The sequence below is a fragment of the Frieseomelitta varia genome, unplaced genomic scaffold (assembly GCF_011392965.1).
Source record: "Frieseomelitta varia isolate USP_RPSP 00005682 unplaced genomic scaffold, Fvar_1.2 scaffold_433, whole genome shotgun sequence".
Taxonomy (NCBI): domain Eukaryota; kingdom Metazoa; phylum Arthropoda; class Insecta; order Hymenoptera; family Apidae; genus Frieseomelitta; species Frieseomelitta varia.
In genome coordinates, this window is record NW_025110183.1 from 53,230 (window position 1) to 75,686 (window position 22,457).

At 27.3% G+C, this 22,457-nt stretch overlaps 7 protein-coding genes across 19 annotated transcripts; 3 read left to right on the plus strand and 4 right to left on the minus strand.

Moving 5' to 3' along the window:
- Positions 1-207: 207 nt before the first annotated feature.
- Positions 208-4,049, minus strand: LOC122532096 (probable cytosolic Fe-S cluster assembly factor GJ13047). Of its 5 annotated transcripts, none has more exons than XM_043660564.1 (8): positions 4,031-4,049; positions 2,303-2,373; positions 2,143-2,238; positions 1,905-2,060; positions 1,536-1,806; positions 1,215-1,463; positions 777-1,154; positions 208-708 (listed from the first exon to the last, which is right to left on the minus strand). In XM_043660564.1, the coding sequence occupies exons 2-8, from the start codon at positions 2,366-2,368 to the stop codon at positions 467-469; spliced, it is 1,458 nt and encodes a 485-aa protein (XP_043516499.1). In that variant the 5' UTR covers positions 2,369-2,373; positions 4,031-4,049; the 3' UTR covers positions 208-466. The 5 variants fall into 5 exon arrangements, with proteins under 5 accessions (XP_043516499.1, XP_043516494.1, XP_043516497.1 ...); XM_043660559.1 differs by lacking the exon at positions 4,031-4,049 and adding an exon at positions 2,891-3,039; XM_043660562.1 differs by lacking the exon at positions 4,031-4,049 and adding an exon at positions 2,925-2,943.
- On the plus strand, positions 2,234-4,550 carry LOC122532100 (dynein axonemal light chain 4-like). 3 transcript variants are annotated; one of them, XM_043660574.1, is made up of 3 exons: positions 2,234-2,465; positions 3,422-3,510; positions 4,051-4,550. In XM_043660574.1, exons 2-3 carry the CDS (start codon positions 3,427-3,429, stop codon positions 4,297-4,299), a joined length of 333 nt encoding a protein of 110 aa, XP_043516509.1. In that variant the 5' UTR covers positions 2,234-2,465; positions 3,422-3,426; the 3' UTR covers positions 4,300-4,550. The 3 variants fall into 3 exon arrangements, with proteins under 3 accessions (XP_043516509.1, XP_043516508.1, XP_043516510.1); XM_043660573.1 differs by lacking the exon at positions 2,234-2,465 and having other exon boundaries at positions 3,264-3,510; XM_043660575.1 differs by lacking the exons at positions 2,234-2,465; positions 3,422-3,510 and adding an exon at positions 3,517-3,661 and having other exon boundaries at positions 4,051-4,545.
- A 414-nt stretch (positions 4,551-4,964) lies between these two features.
- On the minus strand, positions 4,965-11,399 carry LOC122532031 (trafficking protein particle complex subunit 8). Its single transcript, XM_043660439.1, has 10 exons — positions 10,898-11,399; positions 10,102-10,543; positions 9,778-10,023; positions 9,217-9,708; positions 8,568-9,087; positions 8,319-8,504; positions 7,495-8,235; positions 7,269-7,413; positions 6,106-7,183; positions 4,965-6,036 (listed from the first exon to the last, which is right to left on the minus strand). The coding sequence occupies exons 1-10, from the start codon at positions 11,052-11,054 to the stop codon at positions 5,769-5,771; spliced, it is 4,275 nt and encodes a 1,424-aa protein (XP_043516374.1). The 5' UTR covers positions 11,055-11,399; the 3' UTR covers positions 4,965-5,768.
- Positions 11,400-11,996: 597 nt separating this feature from the next.
- LOC122532032 (GTP-binding protein 1) lies at positions 11,997-15,629 on the plus strand. Of its 3 annotated transcripts, none has more exons than XM_043660443.1 (11): positions 11,997-12,235; positions 12,648-13,031; positions 13,101-13,212; positions 13,271-13,451; positions 13,533-13,711; positions 13,802-13,954; positions 14,028-14,277; positions 14,349-14,493; positions 14,614-14,821; positions 15,024-15,301; positions 15,372-15,629. In XM_043660443.1, the coding sequence occupies exons 2-11, from the start codon at positions 12,930-12,932 to the stop codon at positions 15,555-15,557; spliced, it is 1,794 nt and encodes a 597-aa protein (XP_043516378.1). In that variant the 5' UTR covers positions 11,997-12,235; positions 12,648-12,929; the 3' UTR covers positions 15,558-15,629. The 3 variants fall into 3 exon arrangements, with proteins under 3 accessions (XP_043516378.1, XP_043516375.1, XP_043516376.1); XM_043660440.1 differs by having other exon boundaries at positions 12,003-12,235; positions 14,614-14,932; XM_043660441.1 differs by lacking the exon at positions 11,997-12,235 and adding an exon at positions 12,302-12,554 and having other exon boundaries at positions 14,614-14,932.
- A 1,053-nt stretch (positions 15,630-16,682) lies between these two features.
- Positions 16,683-17,957, minus strand: LOC122532074 (mediator of RNA polymerase II transcription subunit 9). Its single transcript, XM_043660515.1, has 3 exons — positions 17,797-17,957; positions 17,234-17,339; positions 16,683-17,128 (listed from the first exon to the last, which is right to left on the minus strand). The coding sequence occupies exons 1-3, from the start codon at positions 17,928-17,930 to the stop codon at positions 16,988-16,990; spliced, it is 381 nt and encodes a 126-aa protein (XP_043516450.1). The 5' UTR covers positions 17,931-17,957; the 3' UTR covers positions 16,683-16,987.
- Positions 17,958-18,039: 82 nt separating this feature from the next.
- LOC122532073 (60S ribosomal protein L10) lies at positions 18,040-19,294 on the plus strand. The gene is made up of 4 exons (XM_043660514.1): positions 18,040-18,114; positions 18,268-18,295; positions 18,508-18,813; positions 18,919-19,294. Exons 2-4 carry the CDS (start codon positions 18,273-18,275, stop codon positions 19,247-19,249), a joined length of 660 nt encoding a protein of 219 aa, XP_043516449.1. The 5' UTR covers positions 18,040-18,114; positions 18,268-18,272; the 3' UTR covers positions 19,250-19,294.
- Positions 19,295-19,575: 281 nt separating this feature from the next.
- LOC122532065 (E3 ubiquitin ligase Rnf157) lies at positions 19,576-22,415 on the minus strand. Of its 5 annotated transcripts, none has more exons than XM_043660501.1 (10): positions 22,391-22,415; positions 22,094-22,184; positions 21,795-21,913; positions 21,461-21,726; positions 21,239-21,380; positions 20,954-21,157; positions 20,645-20,887; positions 20,363-20,523; positions 19,959-20,229; positions 19,576-19,857 (listed from the first exon to the last, which is right to left on the minus strand). In XM_043660501.1, exons 2-10 carry the CDS (start codon positions 22,179-22,181, stop codon positions 19,672-19,674), a joined length of 1,680 nt encoding a protein of 559 aa, XP_043516436.1. In that variant the 5' UTR covers positions 22,182-22,184; positions 22,391-22,415; the 3' UTR covers positions 19,576-19,671. The 5 variants fall into 5 exon arrangements, with proteins under 5 accessions (XP_043516436.1, XP_043516433.1, XP_043516434.1 ...); XM_043660498.1 differs by lacking the exon at positions 22,391-22,415 and adding an exon at positions 22,290-22,355; XM_043660499.1 differs by lacking the exon at positions 22,391-22,415 and adding an exon at positions 22,315-22,333.
- Between the last annotated feature and the right edge of the window lie 42 nt (positions 22,416-22,457).

Sequence of the window (22,457 nt, forward strand, 5' to 3'; positions counted from 1 at the left end):
TATAGAATTATGATATTCCTGCACTATTAGAAAAAAATTATACTCTAGTATATTTTCCTGAAAAATTTTATTTTTTCTTAATAAGAAAATTTCTGTTACTAGTCATACTAGCTTATTCAATTGAACAATGTGAACAACTATAAAAGACAATCTTTTATACTTTCAATATATATATTGCAATACAAATATGATAAAAATTAGTTGGTATACAGTGTATGTAACTTTTTATATTTACTGTACATTTTAACAACATATTTAAAAACTTAGTTATATAATTATTATTTTGTAATAAGACATAGTTTTTGTTCATTATACTATATGTTTCAATCTTGTGAAATAGCTATATTTAATAAATTTGTTGTTTAAATAACAAATATTTTATTATTACATCTTATATTTAATTAAATAAGTTTAATTAAAACGAAACATTTCTTTATAGTACTAAATTATAATTACGATAATATAATTACCACTTTATGGCGAGAGCTGTATCTATTTTCTTTATTTCATGATACTGTGTATGAAAATATGCTAAAGCTTTATCTGTATATTCTCCTTCTAACCAATTTTTATACAAATTTTGCACTAGTGAATTTTGTTCAGGATTGCTCTGAGGAAGTTCCTGATACATAGATTCTAGCTTTGACGCCAGTTCACGTGGTTGAATATTATTCAGAGGTCTAATTTGTGCACCTCCATTAAGACATCCTAGTAATTAAATTAAAATTTACAATAAAAATATGTTAATGTTGTACTATTGTCCAAATAAAACTTACCAGAAGGACACGCCATAACTTCAACATAATCGTACGGGCACTTCCCACGTTTCAATTTTTGTACTAGATTTTGTATATTTCTAAATCCATTAGCAATTGCAAATGTCAATAATGTCTGACCATCTTTTTGAAAGACTGCTTCTTGAAAATCAGGATTTCTGAGATTTTTAAATTCAACTGTTACATCTGTTTCATCAAACAAATGTCTTGCAGCGAAACGAAGAATAAATTCGGCGTAACCCCCAGATCCTGAACCACTATGGCCACATAAATTATTTTTAAAATCTATCATTTGTGATTCAACTAATTTTCCAACTTCTTTTTCATTTATTTCATTTAATGACACGTTGTGTTCATTAAACATTTGTTCTAATTCAACTAGAAAAAAATAAAATTTAAGTAAATACAATGCGCATGTGTAAAGTCTTAAATACTTACTTGGAGTTATAACACAATCCACATCTCTAGATTTTCTTTCATAATTATAAAAATCTTCCCTAGATGCTTCCAATTTTTTATCATAACAAGGCATAACAGTGACATGATAAACTTGTTCTGGTAAAAGGCCCATAGTTTCAGTTAAATGATATTTAACTAATGATCCCATAATTTGTTGTGGAGATTTTGTAACACTTATATATGGAAGTATAAAATTACCATGTGTCTTTTCAGCATAGCACACCCACCCTATACTTATCAAACATTAATTATTTTATCTTTATTGCATTATATGCGCAAGGTAATTGTAGTATTAATTACCTGGACAAGAAGAAGACAACATGGGTAATTGATTTACTGCACCCCCTTTAGCTGCTTTGTAACGTTCTATAAATTCTTTAGCAGACTCTAAAAGAGCAAAATCATCAGCGACAGTCATATCTAAAACTATATCTGCTCCTAGTTGATAAAAGTATCCAGCAAGTTTATTTAGTGCTCGTTCTGGATCAAGACTATAACGTTCTGCTATGGATAGTACTGCTTGCACTGAAAGACTGACTGCAATATATGTTGAATATATACCATTTTTACTCTGTAAAATATATATAAAATAGATAAATTTGGTATGTTTTGTTACAGTATGTTTATAACGTCTAATGTAAAAATAAATACTACGTTAATAAATATTACCTCACACTGAGAAATCTTTTCTCTAAATACTCGCATTAATTCTTCTTGACTTTGCTGTGTAATTAACACAGTCTCAGCAGATGTAATACAACCACTACAAGCTAAACAATCAGTAAGTGTGATTTCAACTTTTTGTAATTTTTCTGATTGACCAACCTAATGAACATGTAAAAAATAAGGTATAAAATTATTTATGATTTTAGTTTAAGAGCTTAATAAATATATATATATATAATACCTCATTTAATACAAAAGGTGTTCCATCTTCTTCAATCTTTATTTTTGCACCAGTTTTACTTTTCGACTTTTGGATTTCTATAGGTTTGATACACTCCTATTAAAAAAAGCTTTGTACAATTTATTATTATTATTTAAATAAAAAAGAATAATGAAAATACCTGAGAAGGTGTAATGAAGTCATCTAAATTTGTAATTTGTAATGCTCCACTAAATCGCGATGTCATTTTATCTGGAAAGAACATTTAAATTTGAATTATTACAAAAATTATTAATTAGTACTTAAATTTAACATATTCTTCAAAAGGATATAAAACAATCGATGTAAGTATTTATTATATATATACATATAAAATCAATTATAAAATATTAACAAACATTAATAATTTCAATTTCATTAATTCATAATTTCAATATTATACTATTAAATTATATAAGAAATATTAACTCTGTTTTGTTTAATAATTAATTTATTCGGTTGTAAACATAACCTCACTTCCAGCTATCAAATAAAAAAGTGTATTTAAATTTTATTAAATACAATTATTTAACATTAAAATGACAAAACAAAGATTCTAGTCAAATGTATTAATCTCTTAAGTTTCAAAAAAATTCTTTTACAATTATTGATGGCTTTTTAATTGGTACATTGATTTCGAATCTTATCTATTTATACTCAAATAAAAATTACTGATTGTCATAAATATTCGTATATTTAACAAAACATTCTTAGCATTTTACAAACTTACAAAATAATATTTTCTAATTGTATTCCATTCCTATGTTTAATTCACAATTAAATAGCGATCTATGACAACAATGACATACACTTTTTGTTAGCTATATTTGAAAATATTGAAAATATTACAAATTTCAAATTGCTTAAAATACATTTTTCTATTACGAAAAATATTCTTTCGTTTAAATTCATTTAAACATGCGACAATAATGAAATATAAAGACGGTCATAAAAATATTTATTCAAACACTAGTTTTTATTATGTTCTATATTTTATATGAATACATAAAGAATATATTAATAATACATAAAGAGATATATTATGCTAGAATATATCATTCCTAGATGCTAAAATTAATAATTATGTTAATTCATTACATATTATTGTCTAAATAACAAAAAATAATTTTTATGTCGCAAAAGTTTCCAGGTTTCATTTAAATCTGAATATCAATTTTTTATTGAAAATATTTCCACATTATGCCTTCTTAGTCATATAATATTTTGGTATCTCAGAAGTAATTTCTTTTTACGTAATCAGTATGTATGAAATTGGTCAAACCTAATCTACGGAGGTGTATGTACTTTATACCACCATATTTTTCCTACCACATTGTGCATGGTTTAGGGGTAAGTGTGCGCCTGTAAGATGGCAATATCCTCACTGTCTTTTGAAGAAGAATAGCACTTAATACGGTTTTTATGAAATTTTCATTCAAAAATGACTGAAGTAAAGAAAGATGATGTTGTTAAAATATTACATACGTATCCACTTTGTAGAGTAAGTAAAATATTACTTATGTACGTATTTTGTATCGTAAAATATATTGAAAAGAAATAAGTCTGGTTTCTTTTATCAATAGTATTTGATCAATATAAGAAGGTCATTATCCGAAAAATAATATCTGCAGCTTAATTTTATTAAATTTTCTATTAAATATTAATATTTTTTGTTATTACAATTATTTTAACATCATACGCACTGTTATTTTGAGATATTTAAAATAAAATATTTAAATCAAAAAATTCTACTCGTGTTACATATCATCTTTGCGTGAAAATAAAATGTCTTCTATTAGTAAATAGTTTAAGTGTTTTCTAAATTATTTTATTTTTCAAAATTATTTTAGACATATTATTACATACTTACATTTATCGAGTATATTTTAGAAGTGTGATATGTCGGACGAAATGAAACAAGAAGCAATGGAATTATGCGTCACTGCTGCAGAAAAATATGCGGACAATTACGAAAGCGTTTCTCGCATGATTAAAGAGACAATGGACAAAAAATTCGGTGCGTCTTGGCATACAGTCGTTGGCGAAGGCTATGGATTTGAAATAACTTATCAACTTAAACATCTACTGTATATGTACTGCGCTGGGAATTTAGCAATATGCATATGGAAATCAGCGTAGTGAAAACCAAAATTAAAGTATGAATAAATGTACAAATTATATAAGTATGATATTTAAAAAGAGATTATTTTCATGCAAAAATATTAATCATACTATATACAAATTGTTTTTTCAAAATCGTATTGAAATATTAATATTAATTAAAATTTTACACATTACAATACATAAGATAAAAGACTATAAAATAAAAACAATTTATAACTTTTATACAAATGGAGGAGTATATACACGAAAAAATAATTATTGGAATATTAATTTAAAAAAAATTTTGTGGTATATATATTTATGCATTATCAACAGGAAAATTCAATATTCAAATCAAAATATATTAATACTGAAATTTTTTTATTGTAATGTATTATACAAATTGTAAAGTATGTTATGCATAATATTATATGATTATTTTTGTTAAATATATGGGTGCGAATTACATACATATATATAATTGCCATAAATACGTACTTGATATGTATTTTACTAAAATTTATTGTATTTCTTTGCGTTATTATTTATTTGTATAAAAGTTTCTTGTGGAATTATGTAATATTTATATAACATGTTATCGTGTATATAATATAATCATTTAAAAATCTATTCTGGATTATTTATTATTAAAGTATGAAATGAAATCGTTAATTCTACGATGTAGTAAGTTCATAACATTATTATTTTTAAAACATTTATTTTAATAATTTAATTACAGTATTACTTTATAGATTTATTAAGATACGTTATTATATATTCTCATATAAGGACGTTAATTTTTGTTGTAGGAAATGTATTGTTTATTTATAATTATTCATCTTTTACAGCATTCCGCGACTAAGTCTATACAATTTCTTCCTTATTTTAATTTAAAAAATATGAAATGCTGGTCCAAAAAATATGTTACAATTTTCCTGTTATAGTTTCAACATTTATGCAAACAACTGAGCATATTTTTATATGTAACACGTTCAATGTATTAATTTATAAGAATGTAATTTACAAAATTTCACAGACTATTATTTCTTTTGAAATAATTGTTATAATGTATACTGTAACAAACAATTAGTATATTGAAAAAATTTATTCATTAATCCTTCAACAGAACGACGTCTATAAATTGTACTAACTCCCATACGACGTTAGAAGTTATTACAAAATTTCATAATTATGTATATGAATGAAATTAACATATGACCATAAAATTATAAAATAATAAAAAATTATAACTTTAATTTATGGAAATTATTAAAAAGTTTAAATCATCAACATTAAACGTCATCCCTGAAGGATTAAACAGTGAAATACATATTAAATAATATATATCCATTTTCACAAAAATATCAACAATAATTAAATGAATACTATATATATTTACATAGTATGGAGGAGTGATTTTAAATTACATAAACAAAATTTATTACATTATTTAATAGTAGTAGTAATTCTATTAATAATAATAATAATATCTCTATATTTTTAAATTATTTACTACCATCATTAATAATACATATGCTTTCCATTTTCCATTTCTGCAAGATGAATTCTCTAGTATTTACAATTCTTGCAGAAACTTCTACACGTGCTGCTAAGTCATATGTTCCAGGAGCTGGAAGTACAGCCTGTAAGTTCACAGTACTATTCATAAGTGGTTCTACGTGAGAACAAATTGCTGAATGACAAGCATATCTATAGTACGCAGAAGCTTGTGGAGAAAACAATTGTGATTTTATATTTGGAAGATGACTTTCACTGAAATGACATAAAATAAATTATAGTATGAATATAAAAGATTTTGAAATTACTTTTAATAATATTTACCTGCTAGTTCCTATTGTATTAATTTTAATATCAATTTGCGATTCTAAATGATTCTGTATGTACATTATTACCGGAATGAAACACAATCGATTTTGATTGAAATTATGCGTAATCACTCTATCATGGCTTAAAGAAAATGAAATTATATTTTTCAAAAATTCTGTTTCTGATACTTGTTCCTTATTCGTCACAGCCGAAGAATCGAATACGTTTCTGTCTGGACCAAAGATTTTCAAACGTCCAGAATATTCGTTTGATTCAACTTGAATTTCTTTAGGATATTTATACGTTTTATTCAAATATTGTATGTCAAGATGATGTTGACCAATTGCTTGCCTTGTAATAATTCCATTTTCAATTATTTTCGCTCGCCATTTAAGAATTAATGTAGAATTTAATGCCATAGTAGCAGACAAAGGCTTTTGTTCTTCATTTTGTAGTAATCGTTGAGTTTGTTGTTGCACTTCGGTTATATTTTCATTAATGTCTAATGATGGAATATCCTTTCTTTGTATAAAATTGATGTATGGATAATTTGCATCTGACTCAATACATTCATTTTCTTGAGTTAAAGATACATTAGAGAACTTCGATTCATTTTTATCTTTTTTCTTTAATTTTAACATTAAATGAAACATTTCTTGAGATTGTAGTTTAATATTTGTTGATAAAACCGATGAAATAAATACAGACCAAACATCACTTTCAAACAATACCGTAGACAATAAAATTTCGTTCGTAATTAAATCATGAACTTGACTTGCATTTTTAATGCAAATTATTAAATTTAATGTAGGTGAAATATCTTTAAATAATAGACTTCTTGAAGCAATCGCGCTTATTTGTATAGAATCTAAAACTGTAAAATGCCAAGTATGTCTACAAAGTCGATGTTTTATCACGCTTTTCAAATCTGTATTTTCATAGTAAAATAGTAAATCTAAAGAATGAATTCCTTTTTCATGAGGTGCGCGAATCCAAAATGGTATCGTATGTGTTTCTCCAACATTTAATACATCGTTATTAGAAGATAATGGAATCTTTAATATAAGCCTATTGCTTCTTTTTGCCATGTGTTCTGAAATCATAAATAAAATATTAATATAATATTGTTCTTAATGAATCAATTTCAATCATTAAATATAATAAGAGTTGTATTGTACCTTCATCTCCTAATGAGAAAAGTTTAGCATCTGTAGATGCCAAATAAATATTTGACAGTGGTGAATTACCCACATTTTTTAGCGTGACATCTATTTTTTGAATTTCACCACATAACATTCTTGAGAACAATTTACTAAAGAAAACCTAAAAATAAATTTTTGTTACAAGTATTAAATTACAAGTATTAAATTTAGTTAAATATAATTGTATTGAAAAATTAAATACCTGCATAAAAGGAGCTTTTTCAATAATATTCATTTCTAATCTATGATCTGCACCATACATATTTGTACCAGATTTTTCTTTAATATTTTTTAATCTAGGTCCCCTAATTTCAAACAATCTTTTTCCAGTAATAGCTATTGTTGGATTAACAACTGGTGGATCAATTACATGAGTTGGATTAGATAAATTATAACTCAAACCTAATACTTTTAATTCTCCTACTTCTTTTGGTATAAGACACAATGTAATATTTTGTTTAGACGCTGATTGTAAAATGATCTTTTCAATTACTTGTGTTTCAACTAGCTTTAGATCTTCTGCTGATCTCATTTCGTTTGTAACTTGTCCATTGACGGAAATAAATGACCATAATAAAGTCACGTTAGACAATGGTAGCGGTATATGTAACGGATTATATAATTCAATAAAAAAATGCACTGCTTCATTTAAAACTGCATTTGGTTTTACATTATTATTACTTGTTTTAGAGTATAATGCAATTGTAGGTTTGAATATCATAGGAGGAGATCCCTGAGCTTCTGTTATTAACATTTCTTCCATTTTTGCCCATCTGACATCATCACATTCTTCCGTATCAAATGAAACATGACTCGCAGGAATGTTATTTTCGTGTGTTTCAGCTATGGGGCCATGAAATACTTTAATGTTATTACTATCTATTAATGGCAAAGGCAAAATAGGAAGCTCTTGAGGATTTGATAAACCTTCTTGCAACAATAGCTATAATATATAATTAATATGACAGTTAGTATATATATATAGAAAAATATTGTGTAATTAATATTAATATTATATGTACATACATTATGGATATGTAAAAATTCACGTAAAAATGCAGCTTGTTGTGCAGCTGGTTGTTTACTGGAAACATTTAGTAATTTCTCAAATGCTTTAACTGCTTCACTAACTTGTTTCAATGATGCAGCTTGTCTACCAATTGTAAAATGTATATGATCTTCAGCCAATGACCAACCTCTCCCACTATACACCTAAGAATAATTAATAGATAATTTAGTATAATAATAATTTAATTAAAAATTAACTAAAAATACCTGGTAAGCTTGTTGATAACATCGTAATGAATGTTTTCTTTGACCTGCTTTTGAAAATCGGTGACCAGCAAGAACAGCGTGAAATGCATACTTGCGCATCATTTTTGGCCCAATAAAACAATAGGCAGCTTGTTCCAACAAGAGAGCAGAACGCAAATCCGAATCTTCACTAGTCATGCGAATCAATTGTTTAGCGGCCTCCCCATATAAGCTTTTACCTTTCAAACATTCTGCACTGAGCAATGTTGCTCTTGTTGCAAATTGTGGCATTTTACAACTAGTTGAATAGGTTACTATTGCATCATCCATATATTCGATAGTCTTTCTATTAGTTTCACCTTGCATAAATGCACTTAAAGCAGCCATTTCAAGAGCACCTGCGTAATAAAGCCAAGCTTGATCTGCTGCAAAATCTCTTTTCGCACTATGATATGTTTGATAAGCAAGTGAATAATGACCAAACATAAAACACAGGTCACCTAAGCGACGCAATTGTAATTCTGGTGATTCCGTTGTATAACTGAAACCCAAACAAGCTGGAACTTTATATATTTATATTATTTATGCTATATATTATTTTTATTACATCTAATATCAATAATTTATTTCATTATCTGATACAATTATACATGGATAATAATAAACATACATTACAGCATTTGATGAAGTAGGTCCTGGTATGCCAGGTTTATTTGTTCCAAACCATCGTCTTGTAGCACTAAAAAGTGATCTTCCTTTCTTATTTGAAATTACGTCGTTCAGCAAACCAATTTGTTTTTCTACGTAAGGTAATAAACTTTTTAAACAAAACTCTGTTATTAATGCTCGTAGTCTTTCAAGATCTTGTGTAGATAATCTAGCACCATGTTGTGTTGCTACATAACTAGGAGAATCTGCCCAAACATTTATATTTATTGGACTATCACTGATTGTTGGTCCTTTCCCATGTAACGCAGAATTCTTTAATTTCTCAGTTGTTGGGCTCAGCGGATGTATTGTAACAGAAACAGCTTCCTGGCCAACTTCTAAATGTGTATTTGTTGATTCAGATATTTCAGAAGAGAAACTAATGCTATCATTTAGATCTGGAGAAACCAATACAGAATTTTGTGGAGCTACTGGTGTTCCAGCCTGACTTGTTCTAAAATACGAAACACACATTCACAATTATTTCATAAACTCTCTTTTAAAAGATACAAGAAAAGCATACTTGTCAGTATCTGTCGTAACTTCATTTGGCATAGAAGAAACACCACTAGTATCTACAGGTGTACGAGGAGAACTATTTTGTTCACTACCTCCTAATACTTCTGAATGTTTTACTAAAAATTGACTCCAAGGATCTGGTAAATGAGTATTGTCATCAACTTGACCTGGTGGTCTTGAATTCATTTGTAATAAAAAACAATTATTAGCACCATAAATATTTTTCATATCTGTAAAAACTTTTTCAGCCCTATAAAGATTATAAATAATTAATTTTTATGAATAACATTTAAATGAATAAGAAACCAATGAAACAACAGATAAATACTTGTTTCTATCATCTTGTAAAGTATCATGTAGTAAGATATAATATCTAAGTGTATTGTTATTAAACCATTTTGGCAATTTTCCAGGTATATTTTGATGTAACTGTGCACCCATATTTTGTATCTTTTCTAAAGGATTGTCCTCTGCTGTGGAAACTACTATCATACAAGCAAGAAAATGTTTTGTGAATTCATGATCTGATGGAAATTGTACACTCAGAAACATTTCTCTCCACGCTTCAAACCAAGGAACTGATACTGGTATATCAAGCTCTGTTGTTCCAATTTGAACAGTAGTTGTATGTTCACACATAGCTGAACTGACTGCTTCATTTAACATTTTTCTGGCAATGCTTGGTTCTGGAGGCTGTGCATTAACATCTTGTATAAAAAGACGAAGATTTCTAACACTAATAGTATTTCCTTGTGGATCTTTAAAATGGCCTATGAAAATGAAACGTAAGCCTATTAATATTTTATAATAATGTAAATAATATATATATATTGTTATATGATTTATTAGATAAAATAATTAAAAATTAAAATTTATAATAATATAATTCTAGAATTTACACATAATACACTACTTTGTTACGAAGCACAGTTCATTTAGAATCTCATAAACTACTAGTATCAAAAATTGATCATGACTATTTGAATGCTAAAATTTTAACAAAATAGTAACATATTTTTTATTTATCATAAAAAATTTCGATTTTATTGTAATTACTAATGCAATGAGTGTAACAAGCAATGGATGTAGCAAAAATGTATGAAGAAAAATGATCAATTTCTTACCTTCGGTATTTAGCTTACAAAACGGTTGCAAAAGTTCCACGAATGATAAATTATTTTTTTGACATACAGTATCAGCTGAGGTTGAACATATAACAGCGATTTGTGGTGAAAAGGCATTACTTATAAACTCACGGGGGGTTAACTTACATTGAGCCATGGTACTCGCTTGAAAATCTAGATAATCAAGGTTACGTTCTAGTAACGTGTACAATTATACGATAGTAATCATTTTGGGCGTTAGGCTACTATCGTTTATTAGCTTACAGTTGGAAATTGACAGAAGCCAAACTTGCAACATATCCCAAAGTGATAGTAAACATCCTTAACGAACAGCTGTTCAGCGAATATTTACCCGTGAGGGATAAAAATATGGAGATGAGACATATGTATCGTACTATCAGACGGAAGTATTTACAAGCGGAAATTCTGTGTATGATTTTTTACAAGCTTGATTTTACAGATGGCAGACATTTGAATAAATCTACAAACGCAGAGACATTTGATTATTGAGACATTTGTTAGATATCAACAAAGAGATAATATATTTGAGGCTGTTAGAACGCATTTCAGCAGTTCTGCCTTACGTGTCTAGATAAATCTTTTTCAGTTTAATAATGTTTATTCGATTTTATAATAATCAATATCATTTCATCGAAGTGATAAGTTTAATATATCAATGAAGATATACAAATTTTACAACTTGTGTAAATCGACGTATAGTTACTTTTTATACATAGAAACCTTAATTCTTCGTAACAAAAACATTGATTTTTATAATTGAATTTGTACACTGCAATTCGAAGGGATGTGTCGTACGTAGTGCAAGAGATTCATAAAGATATCACAATTTTTATGAATATGTATAACAGTGTTTAATTAAATTACATGTAGACGTTCTAATGTATTTTAATAGAAATAATATTTCACCAACATTCAGTGTATTTTTATTTTTATTTACTGTTAATTTAAATACGTTGTTAATAATAAGAATTTTCGTCGTATCTCATTGTATCCGTATTTCAGAGGATATGTTCGATTTAAAAAGCTTTGATTTCATGAATGAATTTCGCGTAAGCGAAGGAGTCAATCGCGAAAGGAACATCGAGAGTATCGTATCACTTGAACCATCGATATGTATCGTCGACCGTTTACAATCTACCTAGGCGCATATGCGTAATCGCTTTAGATCTTTGTTAGATCATCATCTTGGATGGAATGAGATCGCGCAATCGTTGACAGCTTTTTCGTAAGCCCGTCACAATAGTTTCAATCGCGCGTTACACATTTAGTTTTGTGATTACGCAAAGAAACGGTAGTTAACAGGTTATATTGTAACAGGTAAAAAAAAAAATATAATCACACTTATGTAAACGATCTGCTTAGATTTCATATTGTTTCTTGTTTGTGTTGTCTCGCACTCGAGTTATATATATGACAACTTAGCAGTATGTTGGTGACACGTTCCTCCGAAGATAAACAAATTGTCATTCACGTAAAGGATCCATTGAAACAGTTTTCTTTTTTTATACAAATTCAGACGTAGATTTCTGTGACAGAAAAATCAAGACCGTTTTTAAAGATTGTGTAAATCTCATTACTCAAATTATTGTTGCACGAATCTATACATAGTTATACACATCGAATGTTAAAAGTTTAGGTTAGACAAATCGGTTTTTTTTTACGTGTGTGAATTAAAAATACGAATTACATATACATTGAATTTTATATTTATTTTTTTTTTACATTTTAGTTGAGCAACAAACGACACGTGCAAGATATTTATACAAACTTTATATTTCATTCGTTTAACGTTGAATTAATATTGAAATCACAAAAATGGAGATACATTAGTTAGTATGTATGTACTAATATCAAGAGTCTATAGAATAAGATTTGGATTTAAATACTGGAAGATGTTTTTTATTATACGAACGTATCAGTAAATAGTTCAAATTTTTAATGTGATAAGTGATCACATTTTATCAATAAATATAACTTACTGTACCATAAAAATATAATACAAAAGTAAGATATGGCAGGGAATGGACCTATAATAATACCAAATATAAGACAGTTACATGAGAATGATCATGCATCTACTTCCAACGTAGATTACTCTAGCATCAGAGGAAAGGTATGTTTACTGAAACTTTATTTCAGTGAGACAAATTTTATGTCAATGACGAATTGTAATTGATTTCAGAATGTTTTAGTAAGTCCATCAGAGGACCAATATGAATTGTTACTTAGACGCTTAAGAGAAAGAATTCAAGATGGTGGTAGTGAAACAATTTTTGATATTGGTATTGGTGAAGGTTCGTATGTAATTTTTGTTTATATTCATAGAAATATTTGTAATTTATCTCATCTTAGATGGTTCAGAAGATGGTTTAAAAGAAGATGAATATGAAGCATCTGTTGCTACTTTACAATCTCTTGCTGCAACATTAGAAGCAGACTGTGTACTTTTACGTCAAAGTAAAGTAGATCAAGGTCTTATAGGTCAATATCTAGTACGAAGGCGTTTAGATAGACAGGATTTTTTGGAAATCAGGTTTTTATTTTAGATATGGTGGATGACAATAACGTATAATACTTGTGGGGAAAAACTTAGTTCAATAGATTTTAATTACAGAGTGGCTGTTGTTGGCAATGTTGATGCTGGAAAATCAACACTTTTAGGTGTATTAACACATGGAGAACTTGATAATGGTCGAGGCTTAGCACGTCAAAAGTTATTTCGACATAAACATGAAGCTGAAACAGGACGTACTAGTTCAGTTGGAAATGATATTCTTGGATTTGATAGCGTTGGTATGAAAACTGATGAATTAAATATCAAATATTACATCTATATATTGTGTGTATCATAATACGTGTGTAATCGTATATTTTGCATTTTAGGTAATGTAGTGAATAAGCCAGAGCATGGATCTCTGGATTGGGTTAAAATATGTGAAAAATCTTCTAAAGTTATTACATTCATTGATCTTGCTGGACATGAAAGATATTTGAAAACAACTGTTTTTGGAATGACAGGACATGCGCCTGATTTTGGTAAAATTTTGTAATAATTTTATTTAATAATTCTTTGTGTATTTTAATATTAATTTAATTTTTTAATGTTTAGGTATGTTAATGGTTGGAGCAAATGCTGGTATTGTTGGAATGACAAAGGAACATCTGGGTTTGGCTTTAGCTTTATCAGTTCCAGTATTTGTTGTAGTTACAAAAATTGATATGTGTCCACCAAATATATTGCAAGAAAACTTAAGACTATTAATAAGAATCTTAAAGTCTCCAGGTTGTAGAAAAGTACCTGTTACAGTAAAAACAGCTGATGATGTTGTTGTTAGTGCTACTAATTTTGTATCAGAACGGTCAGTTTTTATTTGATACACTATTCCTATATAAGTTTATCGATATTTTAATTATTAATATATTTAAACAGATTATGTCCTATTTTTCAAGTCTCGAACGTAACAGGAGAAAATTTAAACCTTCTTAAAATGTTTTTAAATTTATTAACTGCAAGAATGATTAGTCACGAAGATGAACCAGCAGAATTTCAAATAGACGATACATACTCAGTACCAGTAAGTATTATATTATAACTTTAGTTATGAAATATTAGATTTATGATGTACTAACACTAACACTAAAAATTAATTATGAAATGAAAAATTGTCTTCATTTTTATTTCTATATCTTTTTAGGGAGTTGGTACTGTAGTTTCTGGCACAACATTGAAAGGTGTTATAAAATTAAACGATATTCTATTATTAGGACCCGATCCTTTAGGTCGTTTTATTCCGATTGCAGTAAAAAGTATACATAGGAAGAGAATGCCTGTTCGTGAAGTAAGAGGTGGTCAAACTGCTAGTTTTGCATTGAAAAAAATTAAAAGATCACAAATTAGAAAAGGTATGGTGATGGTCGCACAAGCATTAAATCCACAAGCTTGTTGGGAATTTGAGGGAGAAATTCTTGTACTGCATCATCCTACAACAATAAGTTCTTGTTACCAAGCAATGGGTAATTCTCTTTTTTTTTTTTTTTTTTGTTTGAATTTTGAATTATAATCCATTATATTCTCATATTTAAAATTATTGAAAATCATTTTTAGTGCATTGTGGAAGTATAAGACAAACAGCATCTATAATATCTATGTCGCAAGATTGTTTAAGAACAGGAGACAAAGCTTTAGTACGCTTTAGATTTATAAAGCATCCTGAATATATGAAACCAGGACAAAGAATAGTATTTAGAGAAGGTCGTACTAAAGCAGTGGGAAATGTAGTGACACTTATTCCACATTCTAGTACTACGGTGATACAAACGTCTAGAGCTAATAAATCAAATAAAATATCTCAAAATCGGCAAAGCTCATCATCTGCAATCCAAGTACGTAATATTACTCTTATATAGAAATATGGGAATTTTAAATAATTATAAACATAAATTTTTGCATTAGTCATTAGATGCGACTGAAACAAATTCTTCATTTGAAGGACAGACATCGAAGCAAGAAAATTTGTTACAAAAAACTAACAAACGTCAAAATAAAAAAAATAGAGGACGGAAAGGAGGACGATCTCACAATACTGTAAATAGTATTATTCAACCGCTGTCAGAACAAAATCCTCCCACAAAACTATGAATTGTTTTATGTACAAAACTCTTAAACATGTATATACGTATACACATTCTCTATATATAGCTTATTTTATAATTTTTGAAAATTAATAACAACCACTTTTTATTCTTAAAAAATCCTTATTTTTTAATAATTTAAATTTTTAAAAAAATTACAATTTTTTAGTTTATTTTCAAAAAGTGCAAAGTACATTGTTTATATATAAAATTAATATATTATTTAGTAGTTATTTATATTAAAATATATGTAAGATTATGATACATAATAATGGCAATTTCATCTAGTTTGGGGGTTATTTATATCCCGAAGGATTGTGATTTTTACCTTAAAGTGTAAAAAGAAACCCTGTTTTATATATATATAAAACGCACATTGTGCTTTCAACCCTATTAGAGTACAAATTGTCTTTCACATTTTGACTAAATTATCAAAAATTTAAAAATGTTTTTAAAACGTATGAAGAAATATACGTTGTTATTCACAAAGTGTTTTATTTTTATAAACACAAGTGTATCTTAAAATAGTATTAAGTAAATAAAATAGTAATCTATATATAAAACATTTCATTTATCTTTCTTTGACTTCTATATTATATTAATTATAATTATTATTAATGTCTTATAACAAATTCATATAAAGTTTTTTAATAATAGAAGAAAAATATAAACTAATAACAAAGCAAATGTTGACCGAGGAATAAAAATATTGCACGAGAACATAAAACTTATGAATTGAAAACATGAAACAAAATTTAAAACACTAAAATAGATATTAACAATATCGTAATAATAATAAAACAAAAAAAGAAAGATAATTATTTAATTACTATTAATAAGTATATAAGATATTATTTTATAAATGCAGTGTAAAATATATGAGTAATCTCTATTTTCGTATATTATACTATGAAAAAAAAGGAAATATAGAAGTAAAATTCAAATTTATTTTTATGCTGAATGACAATAAATTTTAAAAACTAAATATCCATATCTTTTTATTGTCTTCTTATACAGAAATTGTTACAAATTTAATTTTTTGTAACTAAACCAAGTCTAAAATAACTATAACTTATTTTTACAAGAACTACTTTGATAAATCTTTCTTTATCACATTGTTTGCTATTTGCAACTCTAAATATATACAAAAACTACTTAGGTGGATTTTTTTTTATTTCATTTTTTGTTTCTTCTAACTTTTGTTTAATGGTATTTGTAAACATTCTTAATTGTCTAACAAATCTCTTACGATTAAAGGGTAAATAAATACCATGTGTTTTACTTTGAAGTATTAAATATGCTACAAACTGTGCAGATCGCCTAATTGGTTTTGTATTTGCTAATTTATCAATTAATTGTTCATTGCGCATTAAATATGTAAATAACATACGTAAAAAGCCCATAATTACAATATTTTTTTTAAACAAACAAAGATATTTATACTTTAGGAACTTCAAATGTACACATGTTACGATATTTCAGTAAAAGTTCTCGTTTAAGCCTAAGTTGTTTACGTAGAGTTTCAAGTTTTTGTAACTGTTCTTCTTTACTATATTCTATTCCTGGTAATTTTTTAATCTATAAAATATAAAAACTATATTGTTTTAACGTAATATTATACAATGTATTTTTGTTTAATCTAAAAATTTATTTATTCTAAAAATCTAAGATAAAGTACTTTACCTGTGCTCTTGCAGAATCTAATTTCTTTTGAAGTTCTAATATTTTATGACTTGTATCTTGAGACTCTTTAGCTTTCTGTGTGGTGTCATGTGGATCTTTTTCAACACTAAAAATAAAATTAAGAATACATATAACATACATATAAGAATACATATAACATACATCGTATAATAAAATCTTTAGAAACTATATGTACTCTGATACATACAAATCTACAATTATAGATTTTATTTTAAAAATATACTTTTTGTAAATATACTTCAATACATACACATATTTTAATTTATGTATAACTGTACCAACATATTAACACTTGTGAATAAAAAAACTCAAGTACTGTTTTGTTATCATTTAAAAATTTGTTATAAATAAATATTTACAAATGATTTCGAAATTAAATTTATACACTGATATATAGAAAATTATACATTTATAATCAGGTATATAGAAAACTAGAAATAATATTCAAATAACAAAACAGACAAAGGTTATATTTTTATTTTGAAATAATTTAATGTCATAATAAAAGTATTTTCATTGTCAAATTATTAAAATATACAAACCTCCGAATTATCTCATATATAAGTGGCAATATTTCAATATCCAAATCATCCACTGTAAATTGAGAACGTAAAGCAGTTTCTTCCGACAATTCCGATTCCATTATAACATTATAAATAAAGTACAAACAATACATATTATAGTTATAACATTTCTATTGCATTTCTATGGTTTTTATCACTAAAAACCTGTCGTTGATTAAAAATTATCCTTAAATAGTAACTTTCTAGTTGCAACTAACTTCACGTTCTTCGTTTATAACTTCATTCAGAGTAACGAATTTTCTTCTTGTTCAAGGTCTGTAAGAGCTACGCAACCAGGTGCGTGTTTGATACTAATTTGTTGTAATCTTAAAATATCCAAGCATATATCATTCATCCTTCCATTTTTTATTATTTTAATTTATTAAACAAGCTTATACAAGTATTATTTTTTTATTTGATAAAATTAATATTTTTGTTTATTTGTGATAGCCAATATGGGGCGCAGACCAGCTAGATGGTACGTATTATACAAATTTATTTTCTTTATTAATGCTTCAACAAAATATGTAGATACTAACTTTTATACATAATATATTACATAGAATTATAAATTATGATAATACAGAAGAAAGTTATCACATATATTTTTTATATTACTAAATTTAATGTTACAATATTATTGTTTATAATCATTTATTATACAACTTATATTTGTATTTTTCTTAATAGTTATCGGTATTGTAAGAACAAACCTTATCCTAAATCAAGATTCTGCAGAGGTGTGCCTGATCCCAAGATACGTATCTTTGATCTTGGAAAAAAGAAAGCCTCTGTAGAAGATTTTCCATTGTGTGTGCATTTGGTATCGGACGAATATGAACAACTTAGTTCTGAGGCTCTTGAAGCTGGACGTATTTGTGCAAATAAGTACATGGTGAAAAATGCTGGAAAAGATCAGTTTCATATTCGTATGAGACTCCATCCATTCCATGTTATTCGCATCAATAAAATGTTATCATGTGCTGGAGCTGACAGGTACATAGATACAAATTATAATTTAAATTCTCTTTATATTGTTTATTATCATAATCATAATCGTATGTTCAGCTCAATTTCAACAAATATTTTATATTTTTTCAGACTTCAAACAGGTATGCGTGGTGCTTTTGGTAAACCACAAGGTACTGTAGCTAGAGTACACATTGGACAGCCTATTATGAGTGTACGTTCATCCGATCGTCATAAGGCGGCTGTAGTTGAGGCATTGCGTCGCGCAAAATTTAAATTTCCCGGTCGTCAGAAAATTTATGTTTCAAAGAAATGGGGATTTACAAAATATGATCGTACTGAATATGAAGACCTGAAAGCAGCGGGTCGTTTAGCTCCAGATGGTTGCAATGTCAAATATTTGCCAGAACATGGACCTCTTGAACAGTGGAAGAAGTTTAGACAAGTTCTCGCAACTGCTTAAACAAAACAATTGAAGCTTTTATTTCATTAAATAAACTGAAAACAAGCATTCTGTGTTGTTACTCTCATTTTACAATTTCATATTATACCATTAACTCTGATTGTTATTTACTTGTTAAAGTTAAATTTTATATCTTTAATATTTAGTTAATTCGAAAATTTATGAAATAATTTTATTTCTTCTAGAAGGTATATAAATTTTTATCAAGCAATAGTATAATTACATGTAACTTTTAAATAATTAAACAAATATAAATTTCTAGCCAATAATTATAAATATAATTAATTTTAATTTACAATTAATATTATATTTACAATTTACAATTAAAATTTCAAAGAAATGTATACTCTTATAAAAATTAATTAAATGTGTATCTTTTTTAGAAGATACGATTACATATTATTGTATGGAGATATTTATTTTTAATGTGAATGACATGTAATATCAGCATCATTTTCATTTTCTGTATTCTGAATTTCGTCATCGATATCTATATCACATATTCCGCGACTATGAGTATCAAGTGCTTCTGTACTGGTTGCTGCATCTAACAATGGGGATAATTTTTCTGCCTCACTGTCTTCATCTTGTCCTTGTCCCTGTAAGTACTGATTTATTTGGACAACGTAATAAAACTATATTTTTAATATTTTATTGAGCACTGTGAAATAAAAAAAAAAATATTAAAAATTGAACGTCAATAGGGTACCTCGTAAAGAGAAACTGGTTGCTTTTCATTAACAAGTCTAAGAGTATCTCGTGACCGTAGCACTGCCTTTTCTCGTAAATGTGCAGAATTTTTCATCCTCATTGCTGGAGATCGATTATGCAAATCTTTCTGTGATCCTGAGTGTTCATCTCTAGCTAATAAAACAGACATTCGAAATTCTGGAGTAGGACATGTAGTACCACTCGTCCTTGCGGATATATCTCCTTCTTTTGAAGATACATGTTTTGATACGGGTGTACGTTCTATAGATCTTTTAAATTAAAATTTAAATTATTAACATAAATTAAATATTAAGTCAAATATTATAATTAAATTAAATGTTCTTAACATACTTAAGTAACATAAATTAAATATGTTAAGAAATTGAACTAACATTATTTTACCTATTTAATGCTTCAGCTGCTTGAATTGCATTAGCTGTATCTGTATCGGGGGTATCTGGAGATTCTGGAGCAAGAACAGCAGTTCTTGGAATATATGGACCATTTAAAGCTTCTATTAATGATACAGCTTCATATCCAGCTGGTATATTTTCACAACTTCCCTAAAAAAAATGTAACACTTTTTTTTGCCAAATAAGAGAAAAGTCTATTATTACTAAAATAGAATATACATGTGTACATGTATTTAAATATATTTTTATAATTACTTGAGTAAATATTGACCTCTGGTAATGGTGGATTTGATATAATAGCACCAGTTGCTTTCTGAAGAGCTTTAATTTGAAGAAGAGCTCTGAAAGGAGCCCGACATATTGGACAATTGTTTGCTTGATATCGAAGAGAATCTGCACAACTATTACATAGACACAGATGTCTACATGGTAATATTAAAGTATCTCGCACATCACACATACAAATAACACATTCTGATCCATTATCATCTGTATCTTCATCACTACCTTGTTGCTAAAAAATAAATTACAGTGAAACAAATATAAAAATAAAAAGTGTTAGTTATATAATATTTTATACTTTTGCATTCTCTGCGTTTTTGTTTTCAATTCCATATATTTCTTGAAGTAGATAACAAAGACCATCAACATAAAGCTTTTGTTTAAGAGCTTTTAATACATATGTTCCATCCGAATGTTTCTCAACAACTGCAATAGTAGTATGAGACTGTTTTGGTTCATCTGAGCCTTCTTCTGCTACACAATGAATTGCTATTGGTATTATCTACAAGTAACTATATTAATTAACAAAACATAATGTAAAAGTTTTATAAATTTATTATATAGATATTTCAAACGTACATACTTCCCTATCAGCATTATACAATAGATCTTCTTTGCTATAAGCTGTTGGATCAAATGTATGTGATGTTTGAGAAAATAACTGATTGGCACCTTTCTTGTAATAATATGTTTCAGAATTCATAGAAGGGTCTCTTGGTATGTATCTACAAATGTTATACTTTTCATTATATATGAAAATAAAATTTACATAGTATGTCAAACTTTTATAACATTTATTACATACGTAACTCCTTTTGTTGTTATTTCTTCAGTGCAAAAATAATATATTGTAATTGCACATCTTACATCACAATCAAATGTGAATTCAATATTATAACGACTTGATTTTTTATCTAGATCACCATCTCCATAATGTTTAACATTGTGACATTGAGGTGAAGTGGAAGTTTGATCAACATTACGAACCAATCTTAATGATTCTCTTCTTATGTTTACTAAACTCTTCAATGTTTTAGTAGGATCATTAGCTTGTGGTGGAGGATATGGAAACTACAATAAAAATGAGTTTCTGAAAACTATGTAACCTTATATACTATCATAATAATATTATTTCTTACAGGTGTTGGGCGGCTTCCTAAAAAATTCAAATCAGCATTTTCTCCAAAAAGATATGCTTCTGGTTGTGGCGTATCGAAACGTTCACCACCCATTATGAAATGACTACCAAAATAACTTCCTAATAAATAAAATTTATTAAATAAGATACGAAATATTCTGCAATACATGTGTTTTAGTATGTAACTTATTAGAATAAAAATTGTTTAGTTCCTACATATATTTTTTAATATTTCTGCAAAATTTTATTTATAGCTGTACAATTTAATATTTTAAAAATATTTTTAAAATAACAACAAACCCGAACGAGGAGGATATTTGTATGCATGATTTGAAACAATATCAACTTCTTCTACACCAGCGTTCTGTCGACTTGTTAACGAACCCATTACCTAATTGTATTAAAAATAATTAAAACCTACTTTTCTACAAAATGTGCATAGAACTGAGTATAAGATTCGTTTTTTAAATAAATACAGATAGTTAAAATATGTTACATCTATTAGTAAATAAGTTTGTTACAATGATTGTAATTTTGATACACGACTTATACGGTCACACACGTCTTTGCATGCAAAACATATGAAATGCATCATACACGTATCTTTCAGGTTGACCAATTTTATTACTTTATTTATTTATCTAACTTTTACATATTTAGTTAA

What these genes read in the sequence shown, in the direction of transcription:
- LOC122532031 (XM_043660439.1), bottom strand. Translation starts at nt 11,054, where the DNA reads ATGGCTCAATGTAAGTTAACCCCCCGTGAGTTTATAAGTAATGCCTTT. An exon ending in GTTATCAACAAGCTTACCAG is followed by an intron (nt 8,505 to 8,567) that starts GTATTTTTAGTT and finishes AATTATTCTTAG; the next exon opens with GTGTATAGTGGGAGAGGTTG. An exon ending in AATACAATAGGAACTAGCAG is followed by an intron (nt 6,037 to 6,105) that starts GTAAATATTATT and finishes ATGTCATTTCAG; the next exon opens with TGAAAGTCATCTTCCAAATA.
- LOC122532100 (XM_043660574.1), top strand. Translation starts at nt 3,427, where the DNA reads ATGAAATTGGTCAAACCTAATCTACGGAGGTGTATGTACTTTATACCA. An exon ending in ACATTGTGCATGGTTTAGGG is followed by an intron (nt 3,511 to 4,050) that starts GTAAGTGTGCGC and finishes AGTATATTTTAG; the next exon opens with AAGTGTGATATGTCGGACGA.
- LOC122532073 (XM_043660514.1), top strand. Translation starts at nt 18,273, where the DNA reads ATGGGGCGCAGACCAGCTAGATG. An exon ending in GGGCGCAGACCAGCTAGATG is followed by an intron (nt 18,296 to 18,507) that starts GTACGTATTATA and finishes TTTTCTTAATAG; the next exon opens with TTATCGGTATTGTAAGAACA. An exon ending in TCATGTGCTGGAGCTGACAG is followed by an intron (nt 18,814 to 18,918) that starts GTACATAGATAC and finishes ATATTTTTTCAG; the next exon opens with ACTTCAAACAGGTATGCGTG.
- LOC122532096 (XM_043660564.1), bottom strand. Translation starts at nt 2,368, where the DNA reads ATGACATCGCGATTTAGTGGAGCATTACAAATTACAAATTTAGATGAC. An exon ending in ACTTCATTACACCTTCTCAG is followed by an intron (nt 2,239 to 2,302) that starts GTATTTTCATTA and finishes TTTTTTTAATAG; the next exon opens with GAGTGTATCAAACCTATAGA. An exon ending in GGATTGTGTTATAACTCCAA is followed by an intron (nt 1,155 to 1,214) that starts GTAAGTATTTAA and finishes ATTTTTTTCTAG; the next exon opens with TTGAATTAGAACAAATGTTT.
- LOC122532074 (XM_043660515.1), bottom strand. Translation starts at nt 17,930, where the DNA reads ATGTATTGTTTGTACTTTATTTATAATGTTATAATGGAATCGGAATTG. An exon ending in ATATATGAGATAATTCGGAG is followed by an intron (nt 17,340 to 17,796) that starts GTTTGTATATTT and finishes TTTTATTTTTAG; the next exon opens with TGTTGAAAAAGATCCACATG. An exon ending in TAGATTCTGCAAGAGCACAG is followed by an intron (nt 17,129 to 17,233) that starts GTAAAGTACTTT and finishes TATATTTTATAG; the next exon opens with ATTAAAAAATTACCAGGAAT.
- LOC122532032 (XM_043660440.1), top strand. Translation starts at nt 12,930, where the DNA reads ATGGCAGGGAATGGACCTATAATAATACCAAATATAAGACAGTTACAT. An exon ending in ACTCTAGCATCAGAGGAAAG is followed by an intron (nt 13,032 to 13,100) that starts GTATGTTTACTG and finishes AATTGATTTCAG; the next exon opens with AATGTTTTAGTAAGTCCATC. An exon ending in CAGGATTTTTTGGAAATCAG is followed by an intron (nt 13,452 to 13,532) that starts GTTTTTATTTTA and finishes TTTTAATTACAG; the next exon opens with AGTGGCTGTTGTTGGCAATG.
- LOC122532065 (XM_043660501.1), bottom strand. Translation starts at nt 22,181, where the DNA reads ATGGGTTCGTTAACAAGTCGACAGAACGCTGGTGTAGAAGAAGTTGAT. An exon ending in ATAACAACAAAAGGAGTTAC is followed by an intron (nt 21,381 to 21,460) that starts GTATGTAATAAA and finishes TAACATTTGTAG; the next exon opens with ATACATACCAAGAGACCCTT. An exon ending in AACCAGTTTCTCTTTACGAG is followed by an intron (nt 19,858 to 19,958) that starts GTACCCTATTGA and finishes CAAATAAATCAG; the next exon opens with TACTTACAGGGACAAGGACA.